The 17,193-nt window shown below is 43.4% G+C and overlaps 1 protein-coding gene across 1 annotated transcript in view; it reads left to right on the forward strand.

Moving 5' to 3' along the window:
* The first annotated feature begins 273 nt into the window (after nt 1-273).
* Nucleotides 274-17,193, forward strand: part of Fbxo38 (F-box protein 38) — a 46,794-nt gene continuing 29,874 nt past the window's right edge. The window contains 5 exon segments of the mRNA XM_032889528.1: nt 274-383; nt 8,524-8,709; nt 13,271-13,404; nt 15,277-15,440; nt 15,648-15,813. Coding sequence (XP_032745419.1) covers nt 8,582-8,709; nt 13,271-13,404; nt 15,277-15,440; nt 15,648-15,813 — 592 coding nt within the window. The 5' untranslated portion in view covers nt 274-383; nt 8,524-8,581.

The raw sequence follows: 17,193 nt of genomic DNA on the forward strand, positions 1-17,193 counted from the left end.
GCACCATTCATTTTGCCAATGAAGAAGAAGAGAGACAGTGTATATCCAGGATCACAAGAGTTACCAGCACCACGGAAGAGCTGCAAGGTACCAACTCCAGTAGCCAAGATTCCCGGCGTTTCCGGTGGGGAGCCTTACGTCACCGGAAGAAGGGCAGGCTGAAAGGCTTCAGGAAATGCCACTCTTAACATGGCTGCTTTGCTGGGATGGAGCCACACTTAACATGGACGCAGTGAGGCCCGCCCAGGCCCATCCCCCGATGACACTTCTTCGGAAGACTCTAGAGGCGGCGGAAGCGGAAGCTCTGCGGAGGTGGGGGCCGCAGGAAGAGTTTGTCGCGATTCTCCGTCCCTCTCAACCACAAAAACAGACGGAGGGCCGGCGTAAGTGAGCCGCGGCCTGGGAGGCTGTCGCGAAGGTGGAGGTGCGCGGTTGTGGGCAGATGGAGGGGTCCGGGGCTCCCACCGCCCAGATCTTCGATCTTGGGCTCAGGAACTCTTGGGCCTAGAGCGACCGAGAAAGGAGTGTCTGAAATGTAGTTCTGGCCTTAACAGGCCTTGCTCCTAAGGCATCCAGCCTTCTGTTCCACCATGCAGAGCCTTCTCTGGGTCTCGGTTTCATCAGCCAAATGGGAGGTTTGGCCAGACTTTGGGCCCCTCCCCCAACACACACTCTAGGCGTCAGCAATGCAACGATTTTAATGTTGAGTCGTTTAGGCCAGTAAATTGAGGAACGCCTGCTCTAAGTCGGCTGAGGAAGTAGCTCTTGTATGATGCGGTTAATCCATCGTGTGAAAAAAGACTGGAGACCCTGGTTTTGTCCCACTGTTGCTGTTTACTTGGTGGTCATTTCTTTTGGCACACCCCCCCCCGCCCGCCCATCCCCCTCATTGTTTTGAACCTGAAATGTCTCATATGTTCGAGAAAAATATTGTTGTAGACACTGGCTTAATCTTTCTCACCCCGACCCCATCACAAAAGCCATGGTTTTTCTGGAGACGGGAGAAATTGGAACATGGAGAAGCACATACTATGTAGTTATGGACTGAGAATACTCTTGTGATTTTTAACTTCTGTTTGAGAATTACCATTTTTAGAAGACTAGAAAGACCCTATCCCTCTTGTCATAGATTGTGATGTTGCAGTTGTACTGTATGTGGGAGAAGGGTGTCGGGGTGTTCGGGGTGTGTATGTGTGTGTTGTAGAGTGTCATCCTTCAAGCTTAACCGCCAACAGTCTGTGTCAAAGCTTCTGTGACTTCCAGCTTAAGACTCTGCTGTTTGTTGACATTCCTTTGTAGGTGTTAGGGGGCGGGGAGGGGGAATCATTGGTCCCTCACCTGAGAGTCAGGACTCTGCCTCCCATACCTATGGCCATTTGTGCGTAATTCTGATCGTGGATGGCCTCTTGGTAGGGAGGTACTAAAGTGCATAGTCTGGGAAGGTTAACTGAAGAGGGGAAAGGAATTCCAGGGGTACAGCTGTAGGGAAGCCACCATCCAGTCCAGGGGAAGACTTGGTAATCTGGCTGCTTTCCAGCACATCGGCCTCCTCCTCTTTGTAGCTCCTCAGGCATGCTGTGTAAGTAAACCCAATAAACACATTAGCTCCCCTGGGTCAACTTTGGTGGCCTTGTACTTTAGTTTGTCACTGGGGCCTCATAAGGGAGACTTATGTCTCTCTAGGGAAGGAATTCAGACAACACAGTGTGTGTGTGTGTGTGTGTGTGTGTGTGTTTAAATGGTTGTGTGCCTGAGGTACGTGTTTTATCTTTAGTCTAAAGGGAATAACAAGAGAAAGGGAAAACTAGGTTTCACTAAAGTTAGGTGGTGTAAAGGTTGGTCTTGAAGTGGAATCGAAAGCCTAGGTCCTTATTTCAGAAGTGCACATTCTGTCTCAGGGACTGGCAGCATGTCATTCCTGTGTTCATTTCCATTATTTGTAAAATAAAGGGTTGAACTAGGTTCCCTGCCCTTTCATCTGGGTAGGTTCCTCCTTCCCTCCCCTTTTAAATCAAAGCAGCGTGGCGGCTGGATGACACTTTGAGAGCAAGAGGGTCCATCCTAGATAGTGGATACATAAAGGGTCCTGTGAATATTAGTTAGGTGATTTACAAGGTCACGTTGATGTAACAAACTGAAGCCAACAGAAGATAAAGAGGCATAAGAGTAGGCAGGAATGACCTTGGCAGTGTAGGGCTATTGGGATGATTTGAGGAGATCTTTGTTCTGTGTTTGTGTTCATTGTTTAGGGTAGCGAGATGTCATTTGATCTTAGTAAGTTGGGATGATTGAAGAAGGAACCTGACCTGTAGAATCTAAGAGGATGAACCATGTGGGAAGGCTTTGCTGCCACCCCATACTCACCAAACAGTAGATGAATGAGTGAGGTGATGGAGGAATGCCGAGACACTAGTGACCGAGAAAAAGGGGTCTTTTCAAAAGAATCGTCATCAACTCTATACAGATCAAGACGTTGATTCAGACTTGTGGGGAATAAAATCTTAACAGATCCCTGCAATTTCAGCTAGTTTTGTCATGTTAGTTTAGCTCTTCTCTGTGAAATACTACTGTTCCAGAGTGCCACTAGTGAGTCTCGAAGGGGAGAGGAGTAATTACTCCTTTCTAATTAGTAGTCAGTGGTTAAAAAAAAAAAATACTGACAAGGTAGATCAGGTAGAGGAAGATTGTCAGTTGGAAAGGGGTTTAAGGGATCTGGGAAGTAGGCACAGGTGATTTCGGACTTACACACCACAGTGTCAAGTAAATACATCTATGATAGAAGTACACAATTAAAAAGGTGTAATTTCAAGCAAGGGAATGTTAGAGCATTAAAGCTTAAGACAGGCACAATTTGAGGAGCAACCCAAATGATTTCGTCGGGTTATTATAGTGTCTTTTCAGCTGAGGAGATGGCTGAAGGAGAAGGCCTTAGAGAGGCATTTTTTCGAAAGACCTGGCTTAAAGGGCATTGGCAAAGGACTCAGGCATAAGACTGTGCTTGGGATGCCAGGACAAAATTGAAGTTTCCTTGCTCAAGCTATGGTAGACAGGCTCCTGTGGAATGATAATGGAATACCCAGATGGATATAGCTACTGTGTGGAAGCCCAGTTTTGTGGAGGAGGGTATGGTCAGAGTTCTATTAGGAGCATACTGAAGCCAATCTCTCGGCCTTGTGATGGAGCTCTGGAATGTGGAGCGACAGCTGTGGCGGCTGAGGACTGACAGTCATAGGGAATGCTACATAGGTGGGGAAGTCTGGGTCTTCTGAGCCTGACTGACACTTAACATTGACCCAAGGCAAGTGACTTCCTGATTTATACTCTCCAGTTCTTTGTGCATTTAAAAGAGCCTCTGAAATTTTATTTGTAGCTTTGTCTGCTTGAGAGTAGGAGAGAGAAATGCCGCTGTCCTATTCTCAGCTGAATTCGTAACCCACAAAACAGCAGTGTGACTAGGTAGTCGCTGAGGGCCCCTTTAGCGTTTAATATTAAGGGATAGATGATCCTTTCTGTCAGATTAACATTTCTTAGAGGTTCAGAGCCTCCAAAAATTGCTAACTTTAGAAATCATGCTTGATATTTTAAAATGCCATCTTCTTCACATATTTAACTTATGGGCTGTTTACAGTCACCTGCCCTTCGCCCTCGTGGTGCGTCCTTCGCCAGCTGCTGAGCATTAGACTGGCCTTCACCTTCTCTTGTAACCTTCCTCTCCCTTAAACCTTCTACACTCTTACAGGGAAGCAGAATGTTAGGTGGTGGGTGGTGTGGGGATGTAGAAGCTGGGAAGGGGGGAAAATAAAGGTTAGCTGTGGTGGTTTCCTTCCTCTCCACTTGCTTTTTAATTCTTTTTGCCACTAAGGAAAACCATAGTAGTCTCCTTCCCAAAGAGATACTATCCTTAGGGGACTTCGTCACGAAGCACTTGGTGTTTTCCTCACATGCAGGAGCACAGGGCCCAGAGAATGTACACCATAGCTTAGCTTGTTTTGTTAGGTAAATGGGCTGATGCCCACTTGAGTGGACAGTTCTATTGTCTTTTGTCTACATGCACCAAGGCTAAGGAAAAATAAAGGAGCCCTTGCGTGATGAAGATCTTCCTCCTAAATGTTCCTGGAGGTACCGGCTTGTATTGAAGAAGGCTTCCCCTTGGCTATCACCATCCTGATGTAAAGGTCTGTCTCTTACCCAGTGTCATCTCAAGTCCTCCCTTCACCAAAGCTTATAACCTCTTTTACCTGGGAGGTGCGTGCTTGTCAGTACAGGAAGGACTTGCAAGAACACATGCTTAATTAATAGGCCTAATGGAAGTGCTATGAATAGCCTGTGAGCCCTGAGAATTTAGTTTTTGTCACTGGTTTTTGGTTTTAGATTCATTTGATAGGCTAACTACACTTTCATGGGCTTGTCAAATACCTGTCTTCTTGATGATTTACCTCTATAATTTTTAAGCTCTAAACACATGAATTTTGTAATCTTAGTTATATTAAGGCTAATATATATGGAATTTAGAGTCTATATGGGCCCCTGAGGGTTACTAAATAAGCGTGTGAAGAGCTCTGCAGAGTAATATAAGGCATAGTCAGAGATAGTAGTCATAAAAGCAAGGTGCTGTAAGTACAGTAGATTCATGGGGGCAGACAAGGAAGAGTCCGGCCTCCGCTATCAACCTCCTGATGTAAGGTCTGTCTCTTACCCCATGTCATCATCTCAGGCCTCCCGTCACCAGCCTTCTAGCTAAGGAAAAGTCAGGTGCGTGTCTTTTGAAGGGCTGGCAAACTTCTCAAACCTGAAGCATGTTTCGTTCCTGCAGGATTAGTCTGAACATCTGGGCAGTCCCTAGATAAATAGGGCTGTTCGAGTTAATTGTGTGTTAGAGCTCTTGCGTGCTGTAAATAGCTGGTCTGCGTGTTTTTATTGGGTTAGCCTGATAGTATTTACTGCCGAGATTATCGAATGTTATGGTAGAAAAGTGCTCTCAGGAGTGTTGAATGCTTAGCGGGTGCCTATGGAACAATGGATCTATTTTGAGTGAGGACTTGTTAGTGCCTGGAGGTGAGCTTGAGATCCTTTTCTGGCAAAAACGTGGCATCTAACATTACACAGACTCTGGAGAAGCACATGCTCCAGAGAGCACTCGGACGGAAGACGTTTGCACAAAGCACCTACAATTTAAATTGAATTTTGAAGGCTAATTAATAGTTTTCTAGAGAGAAAAGGAAATAGGGGAGGGGGAGGGAAAGACAAGATGACTGTTTCGGCCAGAATAAATAACATAAAAGGAAAGAGCCCTGCTTAGAGTGCTGACTGGATCTGCTGTAGTGGGGAGTCATAGGTAAGGGTTAGAAGGTGAGGCTGGGGAAAGATCCTTACTCTTGGGGAGCCACGGTTCGTCAGAGGCTGATTATTTTCTTGTCTTGTATTTCCTTTTCTGTTCTGTTCTGTTTTGCACTTTTAAAGAAATCCCATAAGCACGAGCAATCTGAAAAGCTTGGTGATTAAGATGAACACGAGAACCACTTCATACTGTGTAAAAAAACACCAGCATATTTGTCATTTACTGCTGTCTGCATAAAATCATACTCGAGACTTAGTCTATGCCGTGCTTTTTATTTTTTAAAAACTTAGTAAGAAGAATGTGCTGAGAAGATTGCTGCAGCCTCAGTGTGAAATGTGGTGTGATAAGCATTTATTTCGTGAATGATCTACTGAAAGCCTGAACTATGGCTTCCTTTGCTGTAGGTCTTGCTGGCACACTGCTGGGTACCACACAGAAAGCCATCAACCACCGCAGCCTAGATGAGGATGGAGAGTCCCACAAGCCAGTGGGAATGCACGTAGTAATAGTATGGTGGGAAAATGGGTGATAGCCCACCGAGTAGTCATGAGAGTGAGAGGTCTGGTGTGGTTAGGACAGTCAGAGTTTAGAGTTCAGTGAACCACGGTAGGGACAGTGTGTGCTGTGTGCTGGGCTTGCATTTGTATTAGCGGAAGCCTTAGGAGTGGGTGCAGTTGGTCAGTGAGAAGTGGGTTTGCAGGGGAACTGGCAACGGAGACAAGAGAGTGGGCACAGAGAGGTGGCGTGGGGAAGTTAGTGATGAGTGGTCCCAGAGAAGAGGGTCATTTGGAGCCCAAGCCTGAGAAGCAGGTTCAGGAGGTCCTGTAACAGAAGAAGTTTCAGTTGGAGCAGAGCGACAAAAAACAGGAAAATGTGGGTGTGATACAGTCAAAAACTGGTTTGTATATTTATTTTTGAGGCAGTTTCATAACTAATTTTGCTACTGTTTTGAATTGTAATATCTGAAATGCAGAACATCTAATATGTGACCCCAACAGGGTTATGGGCCCACAGGTTGAGAGCTATTTTAGCCCATGCTATTATGAGCTTTGTGATAAGAACCCACACCCCGTTCTATAATCTTTATTTCCTTGCTTCCTGGGTTGGGACTAGTTGAAGTAACCAAATAGGAAGTTTGCATAGGGTTATGTGTGGAACACTGGAACCTAGGCACTGGCGAGCATGCTGAAACCACAAGAAATTTTCAGTGAGGGAAGAGGAGATGAGATGAGCACAAGGATCTAAGGATTTATTTAGACTATGTTTGCTCCCGTTAATTGCTAAAGCAAAGGATCCCTGGGAACCATGCATATTTCAGTAGCTATGTCCTTTAATTCTGGGGTGCCCAGACTTCCCAAGTACGGTGCATGCTCACCTTGGCAGGCTAGTAGTGTTTCACTGTGTAGAGGATTAGAACCCTACCATCAGGTGAGCCTTATCTTCTGTCTGTTTCACCTTCATCCTAACACCGGTAGTTTTGTTTCCATTTTTGAAAACATTTCCTTCCCAGAGAAAGTTTAGCATATCTGGGGATGGGGGCAGCCCTAAGTGTGTGAGGACCTCAGTGAATGTGTGTTGTTAACGTGAGTGCAGCTTCTAAACCTAGAGGAAAATGGCAAACCCTTCCTCTTCTGATCCACGTGTGGATGTTGATAATATATGCAGAAAATGGCCACCGTAGCTTTCCCCCTGAATGTCTACAGCCTAAAGCTGTCCCTACAGAGGCAGCTTGCCTGTTGAGATTGGCTAAATCTGTTTCCTTGATCCAGCTGTACATCATAAGCCCTGCCTCCCTGCTCAACTCTGTACAGTGATTATCCAGGGAGCTGCTGTTTCTCCATCAGATCCCAGCCCACCTGACTTTCAGCGTTTCTGTCTGCCCAGTAAGGTCCAACTCCCAGGGAACCACCCAAGAACATGGGGCGTATGCTTCTGGGGCCTCCTAGAATTTTTTTTTTTTTTTACTTTCCTACTCTCTTGTTACCCTATTTTTTGATCATCTCTCAGATGTCATTTCAGTTGGCCTTTCCTTCAAAAAAGCCAGCAGTGAATGAAAGAGGCTGGTGTGCTCTGTGCTACTTTAAAGCTGTTTACTTTCTTTATCCCACTTATCTCAGCTTCAAGTTCTAAGTTCATGTACATGGTTCCTTACCTCCTCACTGACTTCCAAGGTCTTTTGTTCATGATGGTAGGCTTGCTACAGGCTTTTGAAGTATATGAAGGCATATGTGACTTAAAGAATTAACTGAATAAATCTGATTCCACTTGTCAACTCTGTCTGCAATGCATCATAATACTAAAGAGGCCCACATTTCATAACTATTCTATATCTGGACCACCATCATTAAAATGTTTTCAGACTCACATATCAATGAACAGAAGAAAATATGTTGTTGCTTGCCTCATTTTCCAAAATTTCCTTGTCCTTTTCCCTTACTAAGGTTTCATTTTAAAAGTAAAGTGTATATGCTATATAAAAGTGAGTTTGCCCTTCAAAATTGCAAGTTCTGTATGGTTTTTTTAAGGAGAGTGTCTACAGTTTGGTTTTATTCTATTCACAGAAGGTAAAGTCTCATTCCCTCACTTTACAGGTAGGAGAATGAAGAATTTAAAAGGTCGATTGCTCTCCTGGAAGTAGATCAATTTGTGGCAGAGTCCTAGAGTCTCTGCTGTGTTGGGCTAGCTTACAGGAAATGCTGGATTCCTTGGTATTAATGACACGCAGGTGAGGGCACAGCTGAATTTGATAGCTGAAAGGCTCACTCCTGTGAGATCAGACATGCCTTTATGTATTCATTTTGAATGCATGTTTCGAATCCTGAGCTCCTAGCCAGAAGCAGTCTTGTTACCTAGTTTAATTATCTTGCTTTACACAGTGAAGAAATTGATGCCTGGAGAAACTGAATGAACCAGCTGGGTGGGAAGCCCCAGAATGCAAATTAGAAAAGAAGACTTTATTCTTGGGTTCATTCACTCTAAATTGTTCTTCAGGAAAAGATATTCTGTCTTTAGAGGAAATTAATGTCTTTTTAAATTTGCATATGGTGTACTATTGTCCTGGCATCAGTATTTTGAAGCTTTGCTCATTAGTAACCCTGAAAGAATATTTTAACTCACTTTTAATAGGGACACTTTGTGTTTGAGTTCCGTGTGTTTTAGGCTGCTCTGCTCTGTTCGCCTATCAGGTGTTTTGAACTAAAATCAGGAGAGATTTGATCTTTGACACTGAGGGGAAGCACAGCCATGGGACCACGAAAGAAAAGTGTTAAAGTGTGTGTGATGGACAGTGAGGTCCCCGAGGAAACGACAGCTGATGAAGAGAAGGACTACATGAACCAGCTGTCACATGAAGTGCTATGTCATATTTTCAGGTGGGATTTCATTTGGATTACTTTTATGTATCTATAATGTAAAAGTAAAAACTAACGTTTTATAAAGCTTTTTTCCTTTATTTTACCATATATGTACTGTGTTTTGCTGGCATTCCTGTGTGTGTGTCCTGTGCAATCAATGTATGTCTGTGTGCCATGTGTGTGCTTAGTGCCCATGAAATCAAAAGAGGGTGTTAGATCCCCTATATCTGAGGTTATAGACACTATACACGGGGACTCAAACCTGGGTCCTGCAGGAACAGCAAGTACTCTTTAACTGTTACGCCATTTCCAAACCTCCGAAACAAACTGTAAAATTATATCTCTTACTCAAACTGTATTTTAAGAACTATTTATTAAACTAAGAAATAAAATATTCCACTTTTCATTCTTTTCATTATTTTTATCCATACCATTCAAAAACTAGAATACTTTTCTGGAGTTAGAGGCTCAAGTTAGCATCTGTGGTCTGCCTATGAACAAGGATTAGGACAGACGTGTTTAGGATTTGGTGGCAAAATTGTTTTGAAAGCACTCATTACATTACAAGACATGGATGTGTGATGTAATGATCCTGTATTTTGTTCTCTTTATATTGCAACAATATTTTCAGTTACCATGTTAGTCTTTGCTTTCTATTCTGTCAATGGTACATGTGACACAGTACTTAAAATTTCCCTTGTCTCACATATGGTTCATTTCTGCTTTGTCTTTTTGCCGAGCTTATAGTTAAATTTTCTAAGCCACTACGTTTTCTTTCTTATTAGATTATTATCATTTGATTAGATTATTCACCCACAAAAACATCCTACCTAGTAAGGTCTCAGAAGTGTGTTGAATTGTACACATTATTAATATTTTCAGATTACGAGGTTTTTAAGCAGTAGTAAGTTACTTAAGGAGTCATGAGCACTTTGCTTTTGTAATATAATATACTGTTGAAACTGTTTAATCTTCTGTACCTTTTATCTTCACTGGCATAGTGTGGTTTTTGATAGTTAATATCCGAGAATAAAAGCCCCAATTAAAACAGGTATCTTTTCAACTTTAACAAAATGATGTTAAAATTCATGTGCTAGAAAAAAAGTATGTGGAAATGCTAAAGGTTTCAGGAAAGGCAACTGACTGTACCAGTGTTCAGCTGCATTTAAAATACAGTGAATACAGTGTAGTCGGGTTAAGAGCTGAAGAGAATAGCAGGCCAAGCTGGGCAGAACAAACTCTGCTGCATATGTGTATTCAAAATCACGAAGAGAACTAGTTTCCAAAGTTGGTTTCCATATTCTTGTGGAAAAGATGGATAGGTGATGCTCTTAGAGCCTACAAACATTGGAGAAAAAACCCGAAAAACATGTCTATGTCCCAGATATTATAGCATTATTATAAATGGGAAGAGTTAAATGCTAAATTTCTGAAGCATACTTATAATCGTTAGATGTTGATTGATGGTCACTTCATACTGTAGTTACCTTGATTGATCATGCCAACCCCATAAAAATGTGCAAAAATTATGTCTCAGAAATAATTTAAAATGTTTGGATCTATTGTGGACACATTGGACCATATGTTACATTGAAAGCAGATACTGGTTTCCGGTTGGGTGGATTATTCAGATGTAAGGACGAGAATCAGGCAAAGGGAGCTTGTACTGTTTCTAATGAACTTGAAAAACATTAACTGAGTGCAGAAACTCTGAGCTGCCCTATGTTCATGGTCTGGGTTTTTTTTTTTTTTTTTTTTTTTTAGAATAAATAAGATTTATTTCATCTGAAGACCCCTGCTGCAATTGGGTGATAATTACTTACCATATTCTTGAGACCAAAAAAGAAAATAATTGGTCTCTCTTAAAAAGAAATTTAATCTTTGTTTACTCTTTTTTTTTTTTTTTTGGTTCTTTTTTTTGAGCTGGGGACTGAACCAGGGCCTTGCGCTTCCTAGGCAAGCGCTCTACCACTGAGCTAAATCCCCAACCCCTGTTTACTCTTTTCTAAAATGTACTTATGTACTTTTATAATATGGTTTTATAATATGGTTTTATAATATGGTTTTATAACTTATGAAAAATTAGGATTCATTATGCTATTTTTCACATAAAATTGGTTCTTGTTATGTGTCCACTTTCTGTGTATCCTTTTAATGCTGGGTTTTTAACCACATCCATCATAGAAAACCATGTATTTCTACTCCTTAGGACAAATTTAATGGAAAATCATCCTGGTTTCTTTTTACTCAGAAGTTGTAAAACTATCTCAGGCAGATATTTTGGATGATAGTAAGAATATTAGAATAGTGTGAAACTTGATTTAGAAAGCAAATTCAGTGTTTTTCATTGCTTATATAATGTGTAGTCATCTATCTTCTGAAAATTGTTTTAATCTCTAGGGAGTAGCAGTGATGGTTTTGGTGGAAATTTAATTTGAGTTTATTCTCTTTATTTAAGTAGCTTTGAGGAAGGGCCAGTGGTCGGAACACAGTGCAGTAGAAAGATACTGAACGTGCACTCGTACGTTTGCTGTTGGAGTACGTTTGCTGTTGGAATTAGAATCAGCCTGCAGCATGTGGGCATAGCTCTTCCCACTTACCTTGCTGTAGGACTTCCTGTAGGCTCAGCCTTTCAAGCCAGTTTCACTACATTTAAAATGGCCTAGCAGTAGCCCTGCCTGATGAATGAAGCTCCCAGCAGATGAGGAAGGTACCCTCAGCAGGACTTTGAAGATAATTCAGATAAGGAATTTGTTACATAGTTATAGGTTCTGTTCAAGGATCCAGGGAAGAATGTTGCAGACTCATCCAGGAGACTGGTGGCAGCAGGAACTAGCCCTGACACAGGAGCTCTTAGCTAGAGGACCAGGGACAGGGTGGCCCCAAGGAGGAAAAAAGGACTGGACAAGGGTCATGTGGTAAAAAGACAGCCAGTTGCTCTCCCTTGTAATACAGCTGTGGCCCTGTACCCTATGAACAGGATAAATTTTGGGTTGAAAGTTTTGTGTGAGGGCTGATATCTCTCTATTGCTCCACTGGGGCTCCTGCCTGGCTATAGGAGGTGGCCTCTTCAGGTTCCATATCCCCAGTGTAGTTAGTCACAGCTCTGGTCTTCCTCACTGATTCTTGGTGCTTATCTCAGGTCTCTGTCTAGTCCTGGAGATGCCCCTCCACCTCTCTACCCCCACCAGTTGCAGATTTCCATTCACACTCATGGCCATCTGGTCATCTCTCCTGCCCCTCCTCACACCTAATCCTGCCCCCCCACCCCAATTCCCTTCCCCATCTCCTCTCACTTCAGTTCCCTCCCTCCATCTGCCTCAGTGGATGAAACTTGGGGACTCTTACGGAAAAATAGGAAGGATTGCAGGCCCAAGGAGGATAGGAACTCCACAGGAAGACCAACAGAGTCAACTCACCTGGACCCTTGGGGCTCTCAGAGACTGAACCACAAAAACCAGAGAACATAGGCTAGACCTAGGCCTTCCCGCACTCATGTAGCAGATGTGTGGCTTGGTCTTCATGTAGGTCCTGAAGAACTAGAGTGGAGGCTATCCCCAAAGCTGTTGCCTATATGTGGGATATGTTCTTCTAGCTGGGCTGCCTTGTCTGGCCTCAGAGGCAAAGGATGAATCTAGCCTTGAAGACTTAAAGTGCTAGGGGTGGGGGAGAGGGGGAGATCCTGTGAAGCCCCCACCCACTCAGAGGAGAAGGGGTGAGGGCATGGGGGAGGGAGTTGGAGGGGGTGATGTGGAGGGGGGCAGTGAGAGGGATGTAAAATGAATTAAGTAAAAAATTAAATATTAACAAAAGATTGGGAAGAGAGGAAATTGAAGGAAAGGCTTGCAACACATATGGCAGTACATGTGAAAGATGTGTGCCATAAGTCAGCACACATGTGCATGTACGTGGAGAAAGGCATTTCGAGGAGCAGTGAGAGCTGGGAGGGAACTACAGGGAACCTGTGCTGTGAAGATGGCCCGGGGTTGTTGGCTGTCGTCCCATTCCGTCTGTCTCCTTCCCTTTTCCGCCTTGAACTGTGCAGAGGATTTGGTTTGCTTTGTTCTCTCTTTGCACTGTTTTTGCCTCTGGTCTGTTTATATTTCGTTCCATACTTTGTCCTTGAACACCTATGGAAAGCACTGTAAGTTTTGTCAACTGTCCCATGGGAGGAGCTTAGTTCTTTATTTGGTGCTCGGTGGCTGCCACCTCACCTGTATTACTTAGCAGCTGAGTGGGGGCCAGAGAGATGGCTCAGTGGCTAAGAGCACGTGTTGCTCTTGCAGAGGATGCTGGTTCGAGTCCTAGCCCTAATGTGGTATCTCACAACCATGTGTAACTCCAGTCCTAGGCATCCAACACCCTCTTTTGACCTGTAAGGTCACCAGGAGTGCATGTTGTACAAATACATACATTCAGGCAAAACATAAAACAAACTAAGAAAAAAAGTTGTGAACGGAATGACCCTACACATTTAAAGTGCCACAGATGTTCCTCGGACCACGTCATTTAAAGGGTGGGAGCAGGAGAGAGGGGAAAGACCTGCGTGCATACTTGATTATTTCTTTCCATTACCAAGGTACCTGCCACTGCAGGATATCATGTGCATGGAATGTCTTTCTCGGAAGCTAAAGGAAGCAGTTACTCTGTATCTGAGAGTTGTGAGAGTGGTGGATCTCTGCGCAGGGCGGTGGTGGGAATATATGCCAAGTGGTGAGTACACAGAGCTTTTTAAGTTATTTGAGCCCTATTATAAAGTGATAAAAATGGTGTCTATAGAATGTGATTCTTTATTATTATTATTTTTTTTATTTTAAGGTAACCGATTTATGTCATAAAAGCGGAAGGGGACTGTTTGGAGGGAGGAAGAAGGTGGGTCTAGCAGGAAGAAGGGGGACAAAAATGATGGGTACTATGGTGCACATGTCTGAATATGTCATGGGAAGCTCTTATTAAAATATTAATAGAAAGGGCTGCCTTCTTTAACAGTTGTCTGTTAATTAGTATGCTTGTGTGTCGCTTTGAACTAGAGTCTTTTAAAATCCTGCTTTTAAAAAATAGTACTGAGACCATGAGACTTTGAACATGGCTTGAGGCTGAGGCAGACAAACTCAACAACAGCCATAGAACATGAAGGAAGTCCTTACCAGAAGCATAGAAGTAGAGGCTGAAGAGCTCCCTGGACAGATTCCCTCCAGAGTTCTGTGGTGTGCAGCTCGAGGTGCTATGACTTGTGGTGCTGTGGTTCAAGAGATTGCAGCATTCACATTCTTGAAAAGAACATTGCAATGCCAGGCTGGAACCAGCTTACAGGAGACAAAACGCAGTTGTCATTAGTCACTTAGGAAGCAGTGTGAAGGGAAGGTGTTCATTTAACTCTAGAGAGTGGTGGTTTGAGGTAGGCAAGAAATCGGGCAGGGCAGCATGAGAGTAATTATCTCATTTGCTTTAGCAGGGGTTGCAAACAGGATTCCAGAGGGTGGCAGAGGTCCCATATGCTCCAAGCTTAGCATTAACATCAGGGCACTTATCAAATTAGGAAGAATCTGTGTGCCCATGGCCAGTTTTCACACTGTAATAAATACTCGTAGCCCAAAGCTTTTCAGCTTTCAGTGAATATAAAAGAAAGTGGCCACAGCAGTCTGTAAGAGGAGACGACATTAAATGTGTTCAATGCTGCACTGGCCTGTTCTCTAAAGTGTAAGCCCTGGATCAGTATTTCAGGACTGGTTCTTACTGCATAGCCTCCACTGGCTGGAATGCACTGTGTAGACCGTACTGGCCTTAAATTCATAAAGATTCACCTATCTATGCCCTCACCCCCGAGAGCTGAGGTTAGATGCATGTGCTGCCATGCCCAGCCGAAGCCCTGTGTCTGGCTAGAAGTACCTGGTATCTCATACGTATGAACCCTGGAGTTCTAGCCCGTCTCTGTTAGCCTTCCCGGGTGATCGTAGAGTCAGCAGCTCTGGATTAGCCTTGTACAAATAGAACAATTTGTAAACGCTTCAGTATTTTGATTTAGTTGGAAACTTAATATTTTGTTATTAGTGGCAGATAATTGGCTTTCAGATGTGTTGAGACTCCAGTAATAGAAAACATGCATGTGACCTGGCTCTGTACGTTTTTAACCAATAGCTCCTTTGGGAGGGTTTGTCTGACTCTGTTTGCGGCTTGTTGATGTCTGCTCCAGAGCATAGCTGGCCTCCCAGATACACAGTTTGGTTTGGTTTGGTTTGGTTTACCCTCTCAGCATCTGCTCACATTCAATGGCTCTTCCTAGCTAACTTCCTTTTATTTTCTCTTTTTAATGAGCTGTCTGAAGTAATGGCAAATAATAGTTAGACATGTAAAGGAGCAGTTGAACGGAAATGGTTAGGATGGGTGGACCTAGTGTGCAGGTCGCATGTGGGACGCATTGCCCATGTGAGACCTGCATAGCTTCTGTTGGAATGGTTTCCTCAGCTGTGGGATTAGCTTCACAGAACTGTCACAGGGAACCCGTTCTGTTTGGATTTTTGTTGAAACTTGTAAGTATTTAGTACATACTTATGAAGCTGTTCTGAATGCTTCTGGCCCCCTCAGGCTTCACAGATTGCAGTTTCCTGACACTTTTGAAGAAGATGCCGGATGTCGAGCAGCTGTACGGCCTTCACCCTAGATACCTTGAGAGGCGGAGAGTGAGGGGCCATGAGGCTTTCAGCATTCCAGGGGTCCTGGAGGCCTTGCAAGCCTGCCCAAACCTGGTGGTAAGTGTGGGCCGGGACATCTTAGAACATCAGTGGTTGATGAAATAGTGGATCACAAGGACTGGGGCTTATTCACTCACATGCAGACTGCACGCATAACACACTTTGTCGTAAGTTCCATTTCACAGTTAGCATCTTGTACAGAAAGAGACACTTGGGATACGAAATGAAAGCCTTCCTTATGCTTGCCGTGGTGCTATTTTCTAGGGTGTAGAAACATCTCATTTGGAGTTGGTAGAATCCATTTGGACATATATGCCGCATGTTCATATTTTGGGGAAATTTCGTAATCGTAACGGAGCATTTCCGATTCCTCCTGAAAATAAACTGAAAATCCCCATAGGAGCCAAAATCCAAACTTTGCATTTAGTTGGTGAGTACCTGCTTTCTGGTTCGCTTGTCATGCCTTGAAACACTGAGTGACTATTCACTGAAACAGTTACAAAGTTCTCAATGTCGTCTTACTGACTGGTTCTAGAACAAGAAGTGCTTGTGAGACTTGTGTAAAAGCTCCCATTTCCCATTAGTAAAGCTCTCGGGGCAGACGTTGCCTTTTACGCAGGCAGTTGCTGTGGTGAAGCCAGTTTTGAAGGTTTTATCTTTTTTGTGCTTTCCCGTCAAGCTAGAACTCTGCCTTTACTCTCATTATGCCCTGTAGAGGAAGAGATCTCCAGGATAACTTTTTGAGAGGAGGAATTTTATTTCAATTTGTTGTGCTTGCGTGTATGATGTGTGGGCATGTGTGTGCCATGGTGCGCATATGGAGGTGAAAGGACGGGGTATACAGTCAGTGCTCTTTCCATCCAGAAACGGGTTCCGTGGACGGAACTAGGGCATCAGGCTGGCATGGCAAGTGCCTTACTGCCCGGCACACGTGCTTTTGTCTACTAAGTCATAGGTAATATTTTACTGTGTCGTCTGGCTCATTCTACATATAGAAACTAAGGAATTAAACTTTTATAATTTACTTAAATTCCTCGTTATTATAAAAGAAAGGAGTCGGGATCTTCTGTGTGGCTCAGGTTGGCCATGAGCTCTGTATCCATCTTTGTCTTTCTAGTTACTGGATGTGGGCGTGGCAGTGTGCCCCACCATGGTGTGCATCACCACACCCTGTTAATTTACTTAAGTTGAAACAGACAGGGAAAGGTAGTACCTACTAAACCCTCAATTACAAAACCCTAGACAATTGTTAGTTCTTCTCATCAAGTTAAAAATACAACGTGCTCTTCTATCTAGAGTCCCTGGAATGAGCATTCTGTTTCTTCCCTTGTCCTCACATACACGGTGATGGAATGAGTGTTCTTTTCCAGGGATTGCTTTGTTTGCACTGTTACGTTGTCCTTTCCCTCTTGCGTGCTCTGTAAAATTAAATCACAGTAATTTCAACAGGGGAACGTATTTGATCAGTTTAACTTTAAATCCTTGGCTTAGTCTGCTAAGAAACAATGTAACATTTTATTTTTTATTTATTTAGAGACAGAATTTTATGTAGCTTAGGCTGGCCTCAAACTTACTAGATAGCTAAGGGTGACCCTGAATTTCTGGTGTCCCTTCTTCTCAAATGCTTGGATTATAGGCATGCACTACCATGCCCAGTTTTATGTGGTGTCAGACAGAGATGAGATCCAGGTAGGCCTCTGTGCATGCCAGGCGGGTGCCCTTATCACCCCAGCTCTATCCTCAGCCCAAACAGTTTTAGTTCCATGCTTTCTTAATATTTCAAGCTTATATTTTATTTTTAAGAGTATTA

This window comes from Rattus rattus, chromosome X, assembly GCF_011064425.1.
Source record: "Rattus rattus isolate New Zealand chromosome X, Rrattus_CSIRO_v1, whole genome shotgun sequence".
Lineage (NCBI taxonomy): Eukaryota > Metazoa > Chordata > Mammalia > Rodentia > Muridae > Rattus > Rattus rattus.